The sequence below is a fragment of the Pleurodeles waltl genome, chromosome 12 (genome assembly GCF_031143425.1).
Source record: "Pleurodeles waltl isolate 20211129_DDA chromosome 12, aPleWal1.hap1.20221129, whole genome shotgun sequence".
Classification (NCBI taxonomy): domain Eukaryota; kingdom Metazoa; phylum Chordata; class Amphibia; order Caudata; family Salamandridae; genus Pleurodeles; species Pleurodeles waltl.
In genome coordinates, this window is record NC_090451.1 from 705882074 (window position 1) to 705901554 (window position 19481).

Below are 19481 nucleotides of genomic sequence, written 5' to 3' on the forward strand. Positions count from 1 at the left end.
AAACTCCAACGTATCCAGAACGCCGCCGCGAGACTCATCCTGGACATCCCTCGCCACCATCACATCTCCGGACACCTGAAAAAACTCCACTGGCTCCCCGTCAACAAGAGGGTCACCTTCCGACTTCTGACCCACGCACACAAAGCCCTTCACAACCTCGGACCCAAACTGATCAACAGCCACATCTCCTTCTACACCCCTTCGCGCACTCTACGTTCCGCCGGTCAGGCCCTGGCAGCTGTACCCCGCATCCGCAAAGCCACCGCCGGAGGAAGATCTTTCTCTTTCTTGGCAGCGAAGACCTGGAACTCGCTACCCAGCCACCTTCGCGCCATACCTGACCACCTCCCCTTCAGAAGGCAGCTCAAGACCTGGCTCTTCGAGCACTGACCCCCCCCTCCCCCACAGCACCTTGAGACCCTTTATGGGTGAGTAGCGCGCTTTATAAATTTGATTGATTGATTGATTGATCTGTATCATCAGATAGGCTTGGATGAAGATTCAGAGGGAGAGCCAACTCTTGGATGCTCTAGGTCATGCCTACTTATGCATTCTAAGTCGAGCGAGCTGGTTCCTTCCCCTTCTATCACTGAGTTTTTTTTCCTACATGGATCAGATTCCTATCGACAAAGTAACCTGTAACCCACGCTTATATGGGAGTGATAGCAAACATTTATTTTTCCAGGTGCCCTGAGAACATTATGAAATCAGACTGACTGGTCTCAGGAATCCACCTTTAGAATATACAATGATAAACCCATTATTCACATTCTTGATGAGCTTCATAACTGAGCCTTCAGCTTTGTAACAGAATGTTAAATCTCCCCCATTAACGCGACAGGTCTGGATTGTGCTAAAGACACATAGGCAAAGATTCTCCCACCCTGCTGCTTTCTTGGATTCGTTTTCTTTTGGGACAAACTTGGAGACACTATAAATGTTTTGGACGCAAGAAACTATTCAGTGGACATCTTGGCAGAAATTAATGCACATCATTGGTGCGGATTGTAGGAAGCTGGTCTGGTGGGTGGTGGACACCTATGGTGTTTGCACCTTATACCAGGTTAAGGTAACCCTTATTAGTTAGTGAGGCAGGGCTCTCTAGTGGTGGCAAGCAGCCAAGCCGAGGAGTGTAAAGCACTTGCGATACCACACCAGTCACACAGTAATTCATCGCACATGAAAGGACCCACACAATGTTACAAAAATGAAAGGCACTTTATTACAGTACCAATGAACTAGATTACTTATAGACAGACCCCCTACACACACACACACACACACACACACACACATACAACACACAGTAATTATTAGAAGTTAGCATATAGAAACAACAAGCATTGGAAAATAATACCAGAAAATAGCTAGTGCCCTATTTTTTTGGGGGGGGGGCTATACTAAAATAGTGGAATGCAATGTGAGATTCCCCCCCCCCCCCCCCCACCCACGGATTTGGAGTAGTTAGAAGGGAACTGGGAAAACTCTGGACCCCAAGAGGTGAGCATCTAGGTGACCCTAGTGACCAGGAGAGCAGAGGTAAGTTACCTGGTCTTTCCATAGACTAACAAGGGGACTTGGAGAAGAAAGATTGCAAGACCAGGACCAGTGCAGTGGAACTCAACGGTTCCAGGAGAAGAGGACCTGCAAAAGAAGGGGACAGAGTACAGTCCACGCACAAGTGTCCAGATAGCGTTAGGAGCCACTACCCACACCTATGTGTCAAAGGGGAAAGACGAATATCAGCTGTGGAGCCCAGGAGCGGCAGAGAGATCCCTGAAGTTGTGCCGAAGATGTCCTACGTCGTCGCAGATGGTCTGTGGTCAGGAGTACCACCAACAAGCGTTGGTTAATGCTAATCTGGGCAGAAGAGGTTTTGCAGCGCAGATGCCCTACAAGGTCCCAGGGATTCGACTCTAGGACGGGAGTCTGGGCGGACCCTTAGCAGTCGGAAGAGCCAGCAGAAGCAGTCGTGACCCCTATAGGCAACCCACTAGCAGCAGGCACAGTAAGTTGCAGTGAAGCCCAGTCATCACAACTGAAAAGGAGTCTCACGTCGCTGGAGCAGCAGAGTAGAGACTGTCCTTGCAAAGATGAAGTGCTGGGGGCCGGGGATACTTGGAGCCTGAAGATTTCTTGGAGCAGGAGTCAACAAACCATGGCTGCTGCAAGAGTCACGGTGCCCCGAGTCCTCCAAGAAAAAGCAAGAACTCACCATCTCCCAAGCTGGACAGCAGGCAGAGAGGACTGAGAAGACCACTCAGAACCACCACCTGTGTTGGACATCCTTCCTGGAGCCGGACAGCAGAAGATCCCAGCAGCCATGTAACACTAATTTCCGAGGAAGAGGGTATTTCCTCCCTCTCCCAAAGGAAATCCTTTGTTCTCCGTTCCCCTGCTTGAGCTGGTCAAGCAGCAGGAAGGCAGAAACCTGTCTGAAGGACCGCAGCAGCGTGGGCTGCCCGCAAACCCTGGAAGACTAGTAGAAGCAATACTGGTTGGGGGGGGGGGGGGGGGGGGGGGGTGTCCTTTAAAGAGCCGCCAGAGTGCATGGAATTATACAAACCAATACTGTCAACAGTACTGGGGTACGATTCCGACATGTTTGATACCAAACATGCCTAGGTTCTAAGTTACCATTATGTAGCTGGACCAGTTAGTGACCTATGGCCAGTACATGGGTAAAATGGCTTCCCTGCACTAAGTCCAGTGCATTGGAATTGGAGTTCAAGGGGACACCTCTGCTCATGCAGGGGTACTCTCACACATAGGCACCTGCACCCTACCCTCTGGACTAGGAGGGCCTATCATAGGGGTGACTTAGTGTCCTGCTGCAGTGACCAGCAGTGAAAGGGTGCATGCTTCTTTTCATGCAGGCTGCCTATGGCAGTCCTGCAGACACAGTTTGCATGGGCTCCCATGGGTGACATAATACATGCTGCAGCGCATGGGGGACCCCTGGTGTACCAATGCCCTGGGGTACCCAAGTACCATTAACTAGGGACTTACAGGGGTACACCATTATGCCAATTGTGGGGTGTAAAGGGTACCAAAGCAACGAAATTTGGAGGACAGTGCACCATCACTGGGGTCTGGTTAGCAGGATCCCAGAGAAGACAGTCTAAACTCAGTGATAAACAGGCAAAAAGTATGGGTAACTGTAGGAAGTTGGCTCTGTATACACAATTTCAAAGTAAGAAATAGTGTGCACAGAGTCCAAGGGTTCCCCTTAGAGGTAAGATAGTGGCAAAAAAAGATAATTCTAATGCTCTATTTTGTGGTAGTGTGGTCGAGCAGTAGGCTTGTCAGAGGGTAGTGTTAAGCATTTGTTGTACACACACAGGCAATAAATGTGGAACACACACTCAAAGACAATTCCAGGCCTAGGGTTTTTATATAGAAAAATATATTTTCTTAATTTATTTTAAGAACCACAGGTTCAAGATTTACACACAATACTTTAAATGAAAGGTATTTCATTCAGGTATCTTAGGAACTTTGAATCACAACAATAGCATGTACAGTTTTGGCAAAAATGGCAATAAGCTATTTTAAAAATGGACAGAGCAAAAATCAACAGTTCCTGGGGGAGGTAAGTACATGTTAAGTTCACAGGTAAGTACAACACTTACAGGGTTCAAAGTTGTGTCCAAGGTAGCCCACCGTTGGGGGTTCAAGGCAACCCCAAAGTTACCACACCAGCAGCTCAGGGCCGGTCAGGTGCAGAGGTCAAAGTGGTGCCCAAAACGGATAGGCTTCAATGGAAATAGGGGTGCCCCGGTTCCAGTCTGCCAGCAGGTAAGTACCCGCGACTTCGGAGGGCAGACCAGGGGGTTTTTGTAGGGCACTGGGGGGGGGGGGGGGGGGGGGGGGGGGGGGGGGGAAGCAGGCACAGGAAGTACACCCTCAGCGGCACAGGGGCAGCCGGGTGCAGAGTGCAAACAGGCGTCGGGTTTGTATAGGATTCAATGGGGAGACCCGGGGGTCTCTGGTGGAGAAGTGTGGCTCAATGGTTAGAGCGGCAGACCCTGAAGCAGAGATCTGGCTCAAGACCAGGGTTCAAGTCCCGCTTCGGCAGGTCTTGGGCTCAATTCCCCTTGACCAGATAATTCTCGCCTCGGTGCCTAATCTAATTCATGGGTCCCACTCTGCAACTCTGGGCAATAGCTTGCTTAATCTCCACAACGGCCCCAACAGCGCTTGGATGCCTGGCTTCACCCTGGGGGTGCTCAGGAGTGGGCGCCTCACAGGGAAAAGCCAGGAGGGGTTCCATAGCGGTATGAGTACAGCGCCTTGAGACCCTAACGGGTGAGTAGTGCGCTATACAAGTGCTAATTTACATTTTTTTTTAAATTTTTCAACGATGCAGGCAGGCAAGGGGGGGGCTCCTCGGGGTAGCCACCACCTGGGCTAGGAAGAGGGCCGCCTAGGGGTCGCTCCTGCACTGGAGTTCAGTTCCTTCAGGTCCTGGGGGCTGCGGGTGCAGTGTGTTTTCCAGGAGCCTCTGGATTCCCTCTGCAGGCGTCACTGTGGGGGCTCGATGGGGTCAACTCTGGCTACTCACGGGCTCGCAGTCACCGGGGAGTCCTCCCTGTAGAGTTAGTTTTCTGCAGGTCGAGCCGGGGGCGTCGGGTGCAGAGTGGAAAATCTCACGCTTCCGGCGGGAAACGTGTGGTCTTTAAAAGTTGATTCTTTATTGCAAAGTTGCAGTCTTTGTGGAACAGGGCCGCCGTCCTGAGGAGTTTCTTGGTCCTTTTAGATGCAGGGTAATCCTCTGAGGCTTCAGAGGCCGCTGGACCCTGGGGGACGCGTCGCTGTTGCAGTTTTTCCTTGAAGTGGGGAGACAGGCCGGTAGGGCTGGGGCCAAATCAGTTGGTGTCTCCGTCTTCTCTGCAGGGCTTCTGGTCAGCAGTCCTTCTTAGTCTTCAGGTTGCAGGAATCTGTCTTCCTCGGTTCTGAGAGCCCCTAAATACTCAATTTAGGGGTGTGTTTAGGTCTGGGAGGGCAGTAGCCAATGGCTACTGGCCCTGAGGGTGGCTACACCCTCTTTGTGCCTCCTCCCTGTGGGGAGGGGGGGGGGGGGGGCACATCCCTATTCCTATTAGGGGAATCCTCCAAAACCAAGATGGAGGATTTCTAAAGGCAGGGGTCACCTCAGCTCAGGGCACAGTTAAAAAGTTTGGAGACCACTGCTCTAAGGTTTCTCTAGACTAAGGCACTATTTATTTTCTTTTATTTAGGCTTGCTATAAAGTGTTTTTTATTTTTTTTAAATATAAACACTATCACCCTGGTGTTATCTAGACAAGACATTACCAAAGTGGAAATGAAAGAGGATATTGCCGAAGAGGCTTGTATGAGAAGACAGTGAAGTTGTTTATTCAGCCGAGAGCTTGCCCCAAAAAGAACCATGCAAGTCTTTGTCCCCTTAGACTGAATCCAATTTTGATAATCTATAATTCGACCCTTTAACGGTTAAGCTAGAGAGATACACTGGCCTTAGGGTCTGCTCATCCTCAATAGGGTCAAAGGACCATCCCCAGAGGACAGCACTTTTCAATACTAACAATGGATGAGACTCAAAAAAATTGTAACACCCGCAGACATTTAAAGGAAAAAGGGGAATTGACAAGCAATGATCTGAGGCCATTTCAGAGCTACCAACTGTAGGAAAGATATCCAGCACTGGATGAACTTCAGCTGGCTCTGCCTCAATGACAAAAAACAAATACCCTACTTTTGTGATCAGTGGATCCTTTACTTTAACCTTCCATGTAGCCTGATCCTACAAGCCCCCCCCACCCCCCCAACACCTGTACTCAAGACATGTAACTGTCCTCTTTGAGAGTGGCATCCCCTTCCCTTCTCAAAAGAACACGGTCACCAAGTACGCTTTCTCTCACATATGAACATTACTTTGAAACCTCCCTTTGCTGACCCTTCCTCATACAAATGCCATGCTTCCTTTCATGGTTTCCTCAAGGCTGGATTACTGCCAAGCCATCTACACTGGCCAAACAAGTAACATATTATGCTCTCAAGGAAAAGGCCCTACATATCACACAAACAGTTTCAATGCTAGGGGCTGTTATTTTTCAAAAATCTCCCAGCGGCCCGAGGTCATTCAAGCACAATCTTCTCAACATGCAGACTTTGATGCAAATGATCTGACAAGAGGTTCCTTATTGTTGGTGTGGCCTAGCATTATGGTCGACAGCATGCCTTAAGCTCTAGCTCCAGACACCCCAGATATTATCTGTAACGATACGGCCCGCAGACACAGCAGCCGGGCGTAGGCACCCACATAGTAGCCCGGATCATTGTGCTGGTTAAGGCCCTAGCCAGGACTGACAGACTGGTACCCTGACATCCGGACCATCTTCCCAGCAGGCACTGTGGTGGGAGCTAATGCCCGGTCCTGATCCACCAGCACACAAGTGGTGATAAAAGCACAGAGCTCCTGGCCCAGCTCCCCTGCTGAAACCATAGCATGAGGCCCTTGCACTAGGGGCGACTTTGTGCCTCAAACCCAAGTCATGGGGGCCCCGTGTGACAATCAGTGATCCCTGTGTATTGCCTAAGCCCCAGTTATTGTGTGAAGCGACAGGGCATCTGCAGATACTGTAGACACTACTGACCTAGCCACTAGAGGAAGCCAGGGCTTGAAGAGGCAGATATCTCCCTCCATAAGAACAGCTGCACATAAACTGGACTACACTTCATCAGCTGAAAGGCACTCTTTCATCAACTCGCTGTGGCCAAACTCAACCCAAGGTAGAAAGTATTATGGGAAAAGACACCAAGCCACAGCGGGGGCATCCACTTTTGATAAATTCACCAAGCCTACAATCTTGGTGGAGCCCCACCTAGATAGTGGGGAACGGAAGGGCACGATAGGAGAGGTCACTGATACAATTGTGCAGGCCATTAAGGACACCCCCTCCTCTCTGGAGACCAGAATTGGAGAGGTCAGAATGGACCCGTCGTCCTAAGTCAAGTCTTCCACAATGTGAGCTGGAGGCTAGACTCTATGGAACAGAAGACACTGTGCAAACCAAGTTAAGCGACGTCTATGCACCACCGGTGAACTGGAACAGGGGGCAGATCCCACAGACCCAAACTCTGGATAGTGAGGATATCTGGAATGTGAGGATACCAGAAGGGAAAAGAGGGCCCTCCACCATCACAGTTCATAACCACGTGGCTCCTCTCTCACATCTGGCTGGATGATCTCTTCCCATACTTCACGATGGAGCAGACACACTAGTCCCCGGCCATGCATCCTGCATCGTCCATTTATAGCCAACCTCCTAAATTACTGGAATCAAAATGTCATTCTTCGAGCGGCCAAGAAAACTGGGGTGCCAACTACTGACCACCCCATCATAATTTTCCTATATTATACTCAAAAGGTCCAACAACAATGCAGGTCCTACTCCACAGTCAAACAGAAATTCAAACCAATGCAAGTCACCTACATGTTGCTCATCCTGGCCCAGCGCAAGGTACTACAGAACGGCAAGTCACTCCTTCAATACACTTGAGGAAGCTTTGGACTAGCTGGAGGTGCACAAGGTTGTGAAACGGTCTCCCTCCTCCCCCGCAGAAGACTGCTGTGAGTCCGGCCTGCTGCGAAAGATGGGCCATACGGGCCGACGTGGCTCTCGCTGGGGTACATACAGATGAATACTACAAATCCTAGGAGAAACTGAGAAGCAAGGCATTGTGGTGCATGACCCGGAGGACCCTTTAAAAAAAAAAAAAAAAAGCCTCCAGACCAGAACCAGGATACCACAGACTAATTGAGAGCCCAGCTGATCATGATAACCTGAATGGATATTGACCTAGGTTCTGGGTCGACCACAGAGGATAAAGGAGACCGATCCACAGTAGTGGTGCACTTTCTTCTGTTAAGCACGGGGACTGGAACTGTGTTCAGGCCAAAGGATTTCCCAGCAGTTCTGGTTAGTAGTTAAATCTGTGACACATGCATCCTGTTTAGAAGTGGAGGGGGAAGTTGGAGGGATGGGGTTGTTTAGTTGAGATTGAAAATGTCACTTACCCAGTGTACATCTGTTCGTGGCATTAGTCGCTGCAGATTCACATGTTTCGCACAGTCCGCTGCCTGGTGTTGGGCTCGGAGTATTACAAGTTGTTTTTCTTCGAAGAAGTCTTTTTGGTCACGGGACCGAAGGACTCCTCCCTCTTCGGCTCCATTGCGCATGGGCGTCGACTCCATCTTAGATTGTTTTCCCCGCAGAGGGTGAGGATGGAGTTGTTTGCTATAAATAGTGCCCATGCAATGGAGTGAATACGTATGTACATAAAAAGTTTATAATAATTATTTACAAATGTACAAATGTTTAAGATTTAAGATCTACTTCTAAACGGCTACAGGCTTCCCAGGGAGGCGGGAGGGCACATGTGAATCTGCAGCGACTAATGCCACGAACAGATGTACACTGGGTAAGTGACATTTTCAGTTCGATGGCATATGTCGCTGCAGATACACATGTTTCGCATAGACTATAAAGCAGTTACCTCCCCTAAAAGCGGTGGTTTAGCCTGTAGGAGTTGAAGTAGTTTGGAATAATGTTCTTAGTACAGCTTGGCCCACTGTAGCTTGTTGTGCATTTAGTACGTCTACACAGTAGTGTTTAGTAAATGTATGAGGCGTAGACCAGGTTGCAGCCTTACATATTTCGCTCATAGGAATGTTTCCTAGAAAGGCTATTGTAGCACCTTTCTTTCTGGTTGAGTGTGCCTTTGGTGTAATAGGCAATTCTCTTTTGGCTTTAAGATAGCATGTTTGAATACATCTGACTATCCATCTAGCAATGCCTTGTTTAGAGATTGGATTTCCTATGTGTGGTTTTTGAAAAGCTATGAACAGTTGTTTTGTTTTCCTGATTAGCTTTGTTCTGTCAATGTAGTACATTAGTGCTCTTTTGATGTCTAATGTATGTAGTGCCCTTTCAGCCACAGAATCTGGTTGTGGGAAGAACACTGGCAATTCTACTGTTTGATTTAAATGGAATGGTGAGATTACTTTTGGTAGAAATTTTGGATTTGTTCTTAGAACTATTTTATTTTTGTGTATTTGAATAAATGGTTCTTGTATGGTAAATGCCTGTATTTCACTTACTCTTCTGAGGGATGTGATTGCAATGAGAAATGCGACTTTCCAGGTTAGATATTGCATTTCACAGGAATGCATGGGTTCGAAAGGTGGACCCATGAGTCTTGTTAAGACGATGTTAAGGTTCCATGAAGGAACTGGTGGTGTTCTTGGTGGTATAATTCTTTTTAGCCCTTCCATGAATGCTTTAATAACTGGTATTCTAAATAGAGACGATGAATGAGTAGTTTGTAGGTAAGCAGATATTGCTGCGAGGTGTATTTTTATAGATGAAAAAGCGAGGGTTACTTTTTGCAAATGTAGTAAGTATCCCACTATGTCCTTTGTAGAGGCATGCAATGGTTGGATTTGATTGGTATGGCAGTAGCAAACAAATCTTTTCCACTTAGATGCATAGCAGTGTCTAGTGGAAGCTTTTCTAGCTTGTTTTATGACCTCCATACATTCTTGTGTGAGGTCTAAGTGTCCGAATTCTAGGATTTCAGGAGCCAAATTGCCAGATTCAATGATGCTGGGTTTGGATGCCTGATCTGTTGTTTGTGTTGTGTTAACAGATCTGGTCTGTTGGGTAGTTTGACATGCGGTACTAGTGAAAGGTCTAGTAGAGTTGTATACCAAGGTTGTCTTGCCCATGTGGGTGCTATCAGTATGAGTTTGAGTTGGTTTTGACTCAACTTGTTTACTAGATATGGAAGGAGAGGGAGAGGGGGAAAAGCGTATGCAAATATCCCTGACCAACTCATCCATAGAGCATTGCCTTGTGATTCGCGGTGTGGGTACCTGGATGCGAAGTTTTGGCATTTTGCGTTTTTTTTTGTTGCGAACAAATCTATCTGGGGTGTTCCCCAAATTTGAAAGTACTTGTTCAGAACTTGGGGGTGAATTTCCCATTCGTGGACTTGTTGGTGGTCTCGCGAAAGGTTGTCTGCTAGTTGGTTTTGGATCCCTGGAATAAATTGTGCTATTAGGCGAATGTTGTTGTGAATCGCCCACTGCCATATTTTTTGTGTTAGGAGACACAATTGTGTTGAGTGTGTTCCTCCTAGTTTGTTTAAATAATACATTGTTGTCATGTTGTCTGTTTTGACAAGAATGTATTTGTGTGTTATTATGGGTTGAAAGACTTTTAACGCTAGAAATACTGCTAACAGCTCTAGGTAATTGATATGAAATTTTGTTTGGTGTACATCCCATTGTCCTTGAATGCTGTGGTGATTGAGGTGTGCTCCCCACCCTGTCATGGAAGCATCTGTTGTAATAACGTATTGAGGCACTGGGTCCTGAAATGTCCGCCCTTTGTTTAAATTGTTGCTGTTCCACCATAGAAGTGAGAGGTATGTTTGGCGGTCTACCAACACCAGATCTTGAAGTTGACCCTGTGCCTGTGACCATTGTGATGCTAGGCACTGTTGTAAGGGTCGCATGTGTAGTCTTGCGTTTGGGACAATGGCTATGCATGATGACATCATGCCTAGAAGTTTTAGCACAAATTTTGCTTGTATCTTTTGGTTTGGAAACATAGCACTTATTACCTTGTGGAATGCTTGCACTCTTTGTGGACTTGGAGTGGCAATTCCTTTTGATGTGTTGATGGTTGCCCCTAGATATTGTTGTGTCTGACACGGTTCGAGGTGTGACTTTGTATAGTTGATGGAGAATCCCAGTTTGTGAAGGGTTTGTATGACATATGTGGTGTCGTTTGTGCACTTTTTTACTGTGATGGTCTTGATTAGCCAATCGTCTAGGTAAGGAAACACATGTATCTGTTGTCTCCTGATATGTGCTGCTACTACTGCTAGACATTTTGTGAATACTCTTGGTGCAGTTGTTATTCCGAATGGCAACACTTTGAATTGGTAATGTATTCCTTTGAATACGAACCTTAGGTACTTTCTGTGAGAAGGGTGTATCGGTATATGAAAGTACGCATCTTTTAGGTCTAATGTGGTCATGTAATCTTGCTGTTTGAGCAGTGGAATGATGTCTTGTAGTGTGACCATGTGAAAGTGGTCCGATATGATGTAGGTATTTAGTGTCCTGAGATCTAATATTGGTCTTAATGTTTTGTCTTTTTTTGGAATTAGAAAGTACAGGGAGTAAACTCCTGTGTTTTTTTGTTGTACTGGTACTAACTCTATTGCATCCTTTTGCAGTAGTGCTTGAACTTCTAGTCCTAAAAGTTCTAAATGTTGTGGTGATATTTTGCGTGTTTTTGGAGGGATGTTTGGTGGGAATTTGTGGAATTCTATGCAATAGCCATGTTGGATTATTGCTAATACCCAATTGTCTGTTGTAATCTGCTGCCAAGATTGGTAGAATTGGCTTAGTCTTCCCCCCACTGGTGTTGAGTGAAGGGGTTGTGTGACTTGAAAGTCACTGTTTAGGTGGAGGTGTTTTTGGAGTCTGGAATCTTCCCCTACTCCTTGGGAATTGACCCCCTCTATAGCCCCTGAAACCTCCCCTTTGGAATGACCCTGATATGGTGTGGTTCTTGTTTGTTGGCTGGTGGTGTCTGTGGGTTGGCCACGAAACCCCCCTCTAAATGGAGTTTTTCTAAAAGAGCCTCTGCTCTGCGGGGAGTAGAGTGCGCCCATGGCTTTGGCCGTGTCTGTGTCCTTTTTAAGTTTTTCAATGGCTGTGTCCACTTCAGGGCCAAAAAGTTGTTTCTCGTTGAAGGGCATATTAAGGACAGCCTGCTGGATTTCAGGTTTGAAGCCTGAAGTGCGGAGCCAAGCGTGTCTCCTTATGGTGACAGCAGTGTTGACTGTTCTCGCTGCAGTATCGGCTGCGTCCATTGAAGAGCGGATTTGATTGTTTGAGATCGTTTGTCCCTCTTCAACTATTTGCTGCGCCCTTTTTTGGTATTCCTGGGGAAGATGGTCTATGAGAAGTTGCATCTCATCCCAGTGTGCGCGGTCATATCGGGCCAGCAGCGCTTGAGAATTTGCGATGCGCCACTGGTTGGCTGCCTGTGATGCTACTCTTTTTCCTGCTGCATCAAATTTTCTGCTTTCTTTGTCCGGAGGTGGGGCGTCGCCAGATGTATGGGAATTTGCTCTTTTGCGAGCTGCCCCTACTACTACGGAGTCAGGTGGTAACTGCGAAGTAATAAACACTGGGTCTGTGGGTGGTGGTTTGTATTTCTTATCCACCCTTGGGGTGATGGCTCTTGATTTTACGGGCTCTTAAAAAATTTGTTTTGCGTGCCGTAACATCCCTGGTAGCATTGGGAGACATTGATATTGGCTATGTGTAGCCGAGAGGGTGTTAAATAAAACATCATCCTCTATAGGATCGGAATGCAGTTGGACATTGTGGAATTCTGCTGCCCTAGCCACCAGTTGCGAGTATGAGGTACTGTCCTCTGGCGGTGACGGCTTTGTGGGGTATGAATCGGGATCATTGTCCGGCACTGGGGTGTCATATAGGTCCCAAGCGTCTTGATCCTGATTAATTATCTTGACTTATGGTAGTTTGCGCTGGTGAGTGCATTTGTGGCAGTGTTTGTGCCGGCGATGCCTGTTGTGGTGGAGAGGGCGGAGGCGTGACTTTTTTAACCACTTTGGCTTGTGGTTGTGCGTCATCCTTGAGAAGTCCGATCCTTCTTTTTCTCATTATTAGGGGAAGGGTTGATATCTTCCCTGTGTCTTGCTGGATGTACAGTCTCTTTTGTGTGTAGTCTGATTCTACACTTTGGAGCTCTTGTCCAAATCTGTGCATCTGGCCACTTATTCCTTGTTCCTCTGTGTAGGATGGAGGTGTGGAACTTTTCGGCGCCGAGAGAGAATCTTTTTTCGGCTTCGGCACCGACAGAATTTTTGTGGCTTTCGGCAGTGTGTCTCGGTGCCGATGTTTTTCGGTGCCGGCATCTTGTTTTTGCCTCTCGGAGCCGCTATCTCGGCTCCGAGGTTGCTCCATGGCGGTCCCTCGACCGGAGTCGGGTGTCTTCGCTATGGGCGTGCCCTTTTTCGGCACCTTCGACGGGTCGCCGGTTTTATGGGTCGAGCCATGGCCTGTTGGCAGTGGCGTCCCCTGGGCTTTTGTCTTCTCGATGGTTTTAATTTTCGACGTCTTACTCACTGTTTGTTGCTGTTGTTCGACGTCGGAGTCTCCGGATTCTGATTCCGGAACCGAGAATGTTTCCTCTTCGTCGTCGAAACGTTGTTTTGTCGGCGTGGACGCCATTTGTAGACGCCTGGCTCTTCGGTCCCGGAGTGTTTTTCTGGACCGGAAGGCTCGACAGGCCTCACAGGTATCCTCCTTGTGCTCGGGGGACAAGCACAAGTTACAGACCAAGTGCTGATCTGTATAAGGATACTTACTGTGACATTTTGGGCAGAAACTAAACGGGGTCCGTTCCATCGGCTTCGATGTCGCACGCGGTCGGGCCGACCAGGCCCCGATAGGGGATCGAAGCTACCCCAAAGTCTTCCGATGATCGGTGTCGATGTACCTAACTATCCCGATACCGAACGGAACAATACCGACGCTTTCTTCCGAGATTCTGACTAACTTTCCAAACCGAAACACGGAGCGAAAAGGAATACGTCCGAACCCGACAGCGGAAAAAAACAATCTAAGATGGAGTCGACGCCCATGCGCAATGGAGCCGAAGAGGGAGGAGTCCTTCGGTCCCGTGACCAAAAAGACTTCTTCGAAGAAAAACAACTTGTAATACTCCGAGCCCAACACCAGGCAGCGGACTGTGCGAAACATGTGTATCTGCAGCGACATATGCCATCGAACGGGGTGTTATTCCTATGTTTCCAAAAGGATAAACATTGTGATGTCTTCGTTTCCCAGAGTACCCAACAGCCAGGACAGTGGATGTGCTACACTTTAGCCCAATCATAATCTTCTCCTGGGAAGTGAATGGGGGAGATGTTTCCCCCAGGGTCACACACTACTGGTTCCACTACTGATTGTCAATCACACACTGATGTTTCTTCACCCTTGGCTTTCAGAACTGCTCTGAAGGCTTTGGTATTGTTTGGGGCATGCCTGATAGCAGAAGCCATTGGTAGGCTCTACCTATACCTGATGGTTTCCATCACTAGACTGTGTTGTGTTCTATGCGGTTACCACCGATATTTATATGTACCCGCACCTCAAAGCAATCTGAGGCACAAAAGGATGTCTAGTAGTGTTTTTCAAAATCATAAAATACATTTCACTGGTAACTCTCTCTCTCTAAGTAACTATAAAGTAAAATAAAAAAAATAAAAAAACGTACATTTGAGTTACAAAAGTAACGTACTTCTGGCAATAACTAATGGCTATACCGTTGATAAAGCCCTAAAAACCTCCCACTCAGAGCAGCATAAATCATTACAAAGTGAAGCAAACAGTGGACGTGTTAAGCCTTTAGGTAATCCATCCCTGGAAACAACTGTGTAGGAACAGACGCACACACCAATTCCCAACTTCAGGCCTGCTGTACCCCAGGTCTAACTGCTTCCTTGCTGGATGCTATATCGCCCCCTGGTACCAAGGAGTGCAAGGACATCTACCAACAGAGTCTATGCCGTTTGTTCGACTGGGTGCAAGAACACCTGCACAGACCTGCTAGAGTGAAATGTCAGAGCACCACTGTACACACTTTCCTACCTTTGCAGTCCTCCCAATACCCCCTTTTATCTGACACAATCTTGCTCTCAATCCCAGACCCTTCGTCCTGCCCTAGGAGCTGCAGCTGCCACAATCTCCGCAACATTTCTTCCCTCCACCCTGGACCCATTTCACCCACTGGACCTTCAGTTTCCTCTTTTCTTCGGCTTTTTGTGGATCCCATTCCTCTCCTCTGCGATATGCTTCCAGCTCCTCATCTGAAGGAGCAAATTCCTGCCAAAAAAGGTATTTTTAATTAAAATATACCTTTCATTACAGACACAATCTTCTGATCAGTTACTTGTAATTGCAGTTTCCCAAATCTGAATATTTGTAACTGCATGTTTAATACATAATGCTGTGAAACCTTGTATCCAGAATATAAAGCAGCAAAAAAAAAAAAAAAAAAGTAATAATAAAAACAAGGATATCATCAGCCTGGATGCCCAACTATTTCACAGTGTTAGCTGCTTGAATCTTGAACACGGTAACAGTCGATCTGCAGTGACCAAACCTTGTTCTAGCTTCCTGGAAGATAATCAATAACAGATACTGCAACTTTAATAGTGGGATTACCACTTCTTGCATAAAGACCATGACAAAGACATTACTAGAAATAATGGTGAATATGATGTCGTGTCACTAGATTGCCCATACAAAATCATTACATCTGCAAAGACTCCAAAACCTCGAAGTAGAATTTGTGCTGCGAATGAACAGACCAAAATAATTTCTTAGCTGTAGGAATATTTTGCACCTTCAAGTATTTTCTGGAGTTGCATGCTGAGAATAATTCTGCCACCTAGTGGTTGGGACCGGAATAATCTCTTTCCCCTCTTATTAACTTGAGGGCGCAAGCGCTTTGACCGGTTTTAAGTATTGTGGGCTTTTAACCACGCCCACCTCACACCCATCACTTTCATTTGTTACTGACCTTGCCTTTCAAAAATCCCTTGATGTCATTGTTAAATGCTTTACGTTTGTTCCGCCTTGGAGCGATTTTGTTACCGCCTTGCAGACTGCCCCCATTACATGGATAATTGCACGAATGCCAATCTACTACAGTGTGGTGATGGCTCTGCGAACGGTCTTGTGAACTTCCTCTTCAGCAAGTCCAGGAGAAACGCGTAGGCGACCACCGGGCCACCATTAACTTGAGTGACCGCTCCCTCAAAACCTTCAGGTTCACAGCCCGGCAGTTAGAGTATGACTTTTGGTCATGGTTGCGCTCCAGACACCACAAGCATGCGAGGTGCGAATCAGTCATCTACATCATGCAGTGACAGGAGTCACATGGCTTGAGTACGGTCTTATGGGAAGACATCTCAATGCACCAAGAAGTCAAAAAGCTTGACAAAAGGGTCAAAAAGTCAGTCAAAAAGTGACTGAGGGCAGCTCTTCTCTGAATCAGCTCGTAGGCTGGCACGGAAAGAAAAGAACTGAGGTCAGTGTACCCCAGTGGTGCCTATATACGCCTGCTATATCACTGCGTCAACGACACCAACAACAGACGTGAAGTCGACTGACGCCATCTGGCAGCACGCAAGGGTACTGCTCAAAGAAAAAAGATCCACTCTGATGCCTGGGGAAATTCTAAGGTAGGGAATCTGCAACTAGAAGTTTCTATCAGAAGCAGGATACCATGAGCAGTTACACCATGTTTTAAGAGTGCAAACCTCTGAATCATGCTGCATCCGGTTAGTTCACTCACCTTTTTAAAGATCATTACATATCGGCTCTCTTCATCATCACCGAAGGAAAAAGAAGCCAAGCCTGCAACCTCCACAACATCATGCCTGAAACAAAAATGGGTGAAAATCAGAGACTGAGAATGAAGGGAGCAAAAGCAAGGAAGGAGTTGGTGGCATTTTGAAGGCACCCCAAAGCCAGGCCCTAGAAAAACCAAGAAGGCACAGGGAAGCTAGCCCCAAGCTGCAGCAAGAGGACTTGGGAAGAAAGATGTCAGCTGCAGTGAGAGAGCAGCCACAAGTTTCTAAGGAAAGCCAATTCCTGGCAGTAGTGAAGAAACAAAGAAAAAGGTCAGGCCCTTACAGTAATGAAAAGCCAAGTGAAGGTAAGTACTAACAGTGGTGCGGGAAGGGAGGGCAGCTAAGCATAAGGCAGCATTGAGGTGGAAAGTGAAACCAATCAGAGGCAGCCACAAGCTAGCCAAAGAAAGCATGGCCCAGGCAGCAGTGAGGAAGACAAGAAAAGCCAGGCCTAAACAGCAGTAAGTAAGCAAAGAGGAAGACAGGCTCAGGAGCAGCAAAGAAGCAAAAGGGAAGACAGACCCAGGCAGGCAGCAGGGAAGAAGAAGTAATGCCAGGGAGCAGAAAAAGGAAGCTCTGCTCTGATAGCATGGTGGGAGAGAAGCCAGTCATGCAGCAAGTGAAGCTTGGCACTGGCAGGTAAAAGGAGAAAAGGCAAGCCACACCTGGCAGCAGTGTGGGTGCAAGTGAGGCTTGACCAGGCTAGAGTTGACTACCAAAGTAAACACCAGGGCTGGCAGGAGTAAAGAAACGAAGGGAAGCTGGGTACTGACAGCAGTGAGGAAGAAGAGGGAATTTTATATCCAAGAAGAGAATAGAGCACACGCGAATAGAGTTCATAAATTATCAATTCTGTTCATGGATCCTTAAATTATATTAGAGAGCTTGAGCAACAAGCATAATGTGAAACAAATGTGGCATCAGTATGACAAGTGATAATTGCAAGAAATGCATTATTCCATTAGCAAATTTAATATACATAATACAAATGTAGCACAATTCCATGAAATAATATACACAAAGTTATAACAAAGCTATAGTAATACAATACAAAGCTAATGTTACACATAAACTTGGCAGTGTTTTTTCACACATTGCATAATTGAGTCAATGGTAAAACTTTTCATCTTTTTCCTTTCCATCCAAATGAAAGAATTGATCTTGGAGTTCAACCAAATTCAGCCGACACGTGTTTCGTCCTGTGAAGTACTTTATCAAGGCTTATTCTTTTTAAGTTTGTTAAATTCTATTCAAATTGAGATTTCCAAATTTCTTGCGAAACCACGACAAGTCTCTACTTATTAGTCTCCAATGGAGTGAATAGTTTGATTTTTAATAGGTGTTTATAGTCACAAAAACAACCCATATTTTCAAGAGTTGGTCAGAGGTCCAATATGTATAGTATCTTAATATCCTGTCCATCATCGTTCCTCCGAATAATCTGGCCCTGGGGTACCGGCATCAAAACAGGAAGAAGAGGGAATAAAGGCCCTGACATCTTCAAAGGAGAACAAGGGATTGACATCTCAGCATCAGCAAAAAGCAAGGCACTAATAGTAATGAGGGGAACCGTTTATGTCAGGTATGTGTAAAGTGTAGGGCAAAGAAGTTGTATTCTGGAAGACACAGAGAACATAGACAGCATATTGGGAAAGACATGTCCCCGCCCTGGGGTCATGTTCACATACTTTGAGTGCTCGACTGCGATTGCAAGTAGCAGGTATTCCGTTGCTTTAATTTTTGCCACAACATCTCACTAATTTAGTGTGTGAGCAGAGGCCCAGGTCTATCCCACAACATAACTAAGGTCCCAGACCTGTTGTGCTCCAAGCGCATTATCAGTGGCAGGCAGTGGCTTTAGCACACAGGGCAGTGTGGCAGCGCACCGTGTTTTGTGAAAACACAGTTGTGGTTATTGTGGATGTTTTTACCTGGGTCGCTGTTGTGGAGGCCTCCTGGCTCACTCATGTAAAGCTCCACTTCTATGTGCTTACCAAAATTATAGCTCTAATCATGCAATGTGTATGTTGTGCATGTTTGTGGATGTACCCTGCGCGGAAGATTAATCGAGTGTGCGAGTGAGCCAGAGTAATGAAGGCATGTGAAGTCCATTTTGGATACTCTTGCCGTGGCTTTTTACAAAAGATTGAGGAAAGGTTATTGTCTCAGACAGTGGATATGAATTGCTAACATTCCTGAAGCATGGGGGAAGGGACCTAAAAAGAGAGAGGAAAGAGGTGACAGGGCTCTTGTAGAAATCTAGTTAGGCCTTTTACTGAGAATAGAGCTGGTGATTAATCTTTCTGAAATGCAGTTTGGCCGATAGGAGGGATGATGGATGAGTTAGCTTAGTCTGCTGCGCCAAGTCAAGGGGATCCTTGAGGTGAGGCTCAACCTTTTTGTTTTTCGACAATTACACTTTCAGTTGCCCAATGACAGCCAAGTGCAGAAACCTCATCTCTCTTTGCCACCATTGTGGGTGCTGCAAGCTGGAGACAACCCAATGTGAGAATCGTTACTCTACACAAAGGATAGAAGCTTGGAAAGGACTCTTGAAAGGAGAACCACACAAGGTGCAGAAAGTGCACAGACTGCTTTTGTACAGACGTGTGACCCCACTACCCCACTTGCTATTCCTGTTCAATATCCTCTACGTGCGAGGTGAAGAGTGCTCCATATGTACTGAGAGGGCTTCAGTATTGACTAGGGCTGGTGTTTGCCTAACAACCAGCTTCCCACAGGTGAGGGTATATTATCAGAGTCTAACTCTTAGCTGGAAACTCTGTATAACTGTACTGAGGCACCCAGAAGTCAGTTTGCTAAGTCAGGGAAACAGTCTGCTAAACCTGCAGGAGTGACGGTCTTCAGAAGCATGGTGCCCCAGTTCTATGAGGTTCTCAGGACTTCTGGTCGAGGAGGGCAGCTGAGAGCGATCTGAATACCTCAGTGCTTGCAGACCTATAGTAT

General features: G+C 46.8%; 1 protein-coding gene across 1 annotated transcript in view; it reads right to left on the reverse strand.

Annotated features, from left to right (window-relative positions):
* Positions 1-19481, reverse strand: part of SPAG7 (sperm associated antigen 7) — a 66949-nt gene that overhangs the window by 14561 nt on the left and 32907 nt on the right. The window contains exons 4-5 of the mRNA XM_069215689.1: positions 16457-16541; positions 14890-14979 (exon numbers count right to left, since the gene is read on the reverse strand). Coding sequence (XP_069071790.1) covers positions 14890-14979; positions 16457-16541 — 175 coding nt within the window. The remainder of the gene's footprint in view (positions 1-14889; positions 14980-16456; positions 16542-19481) is intronic.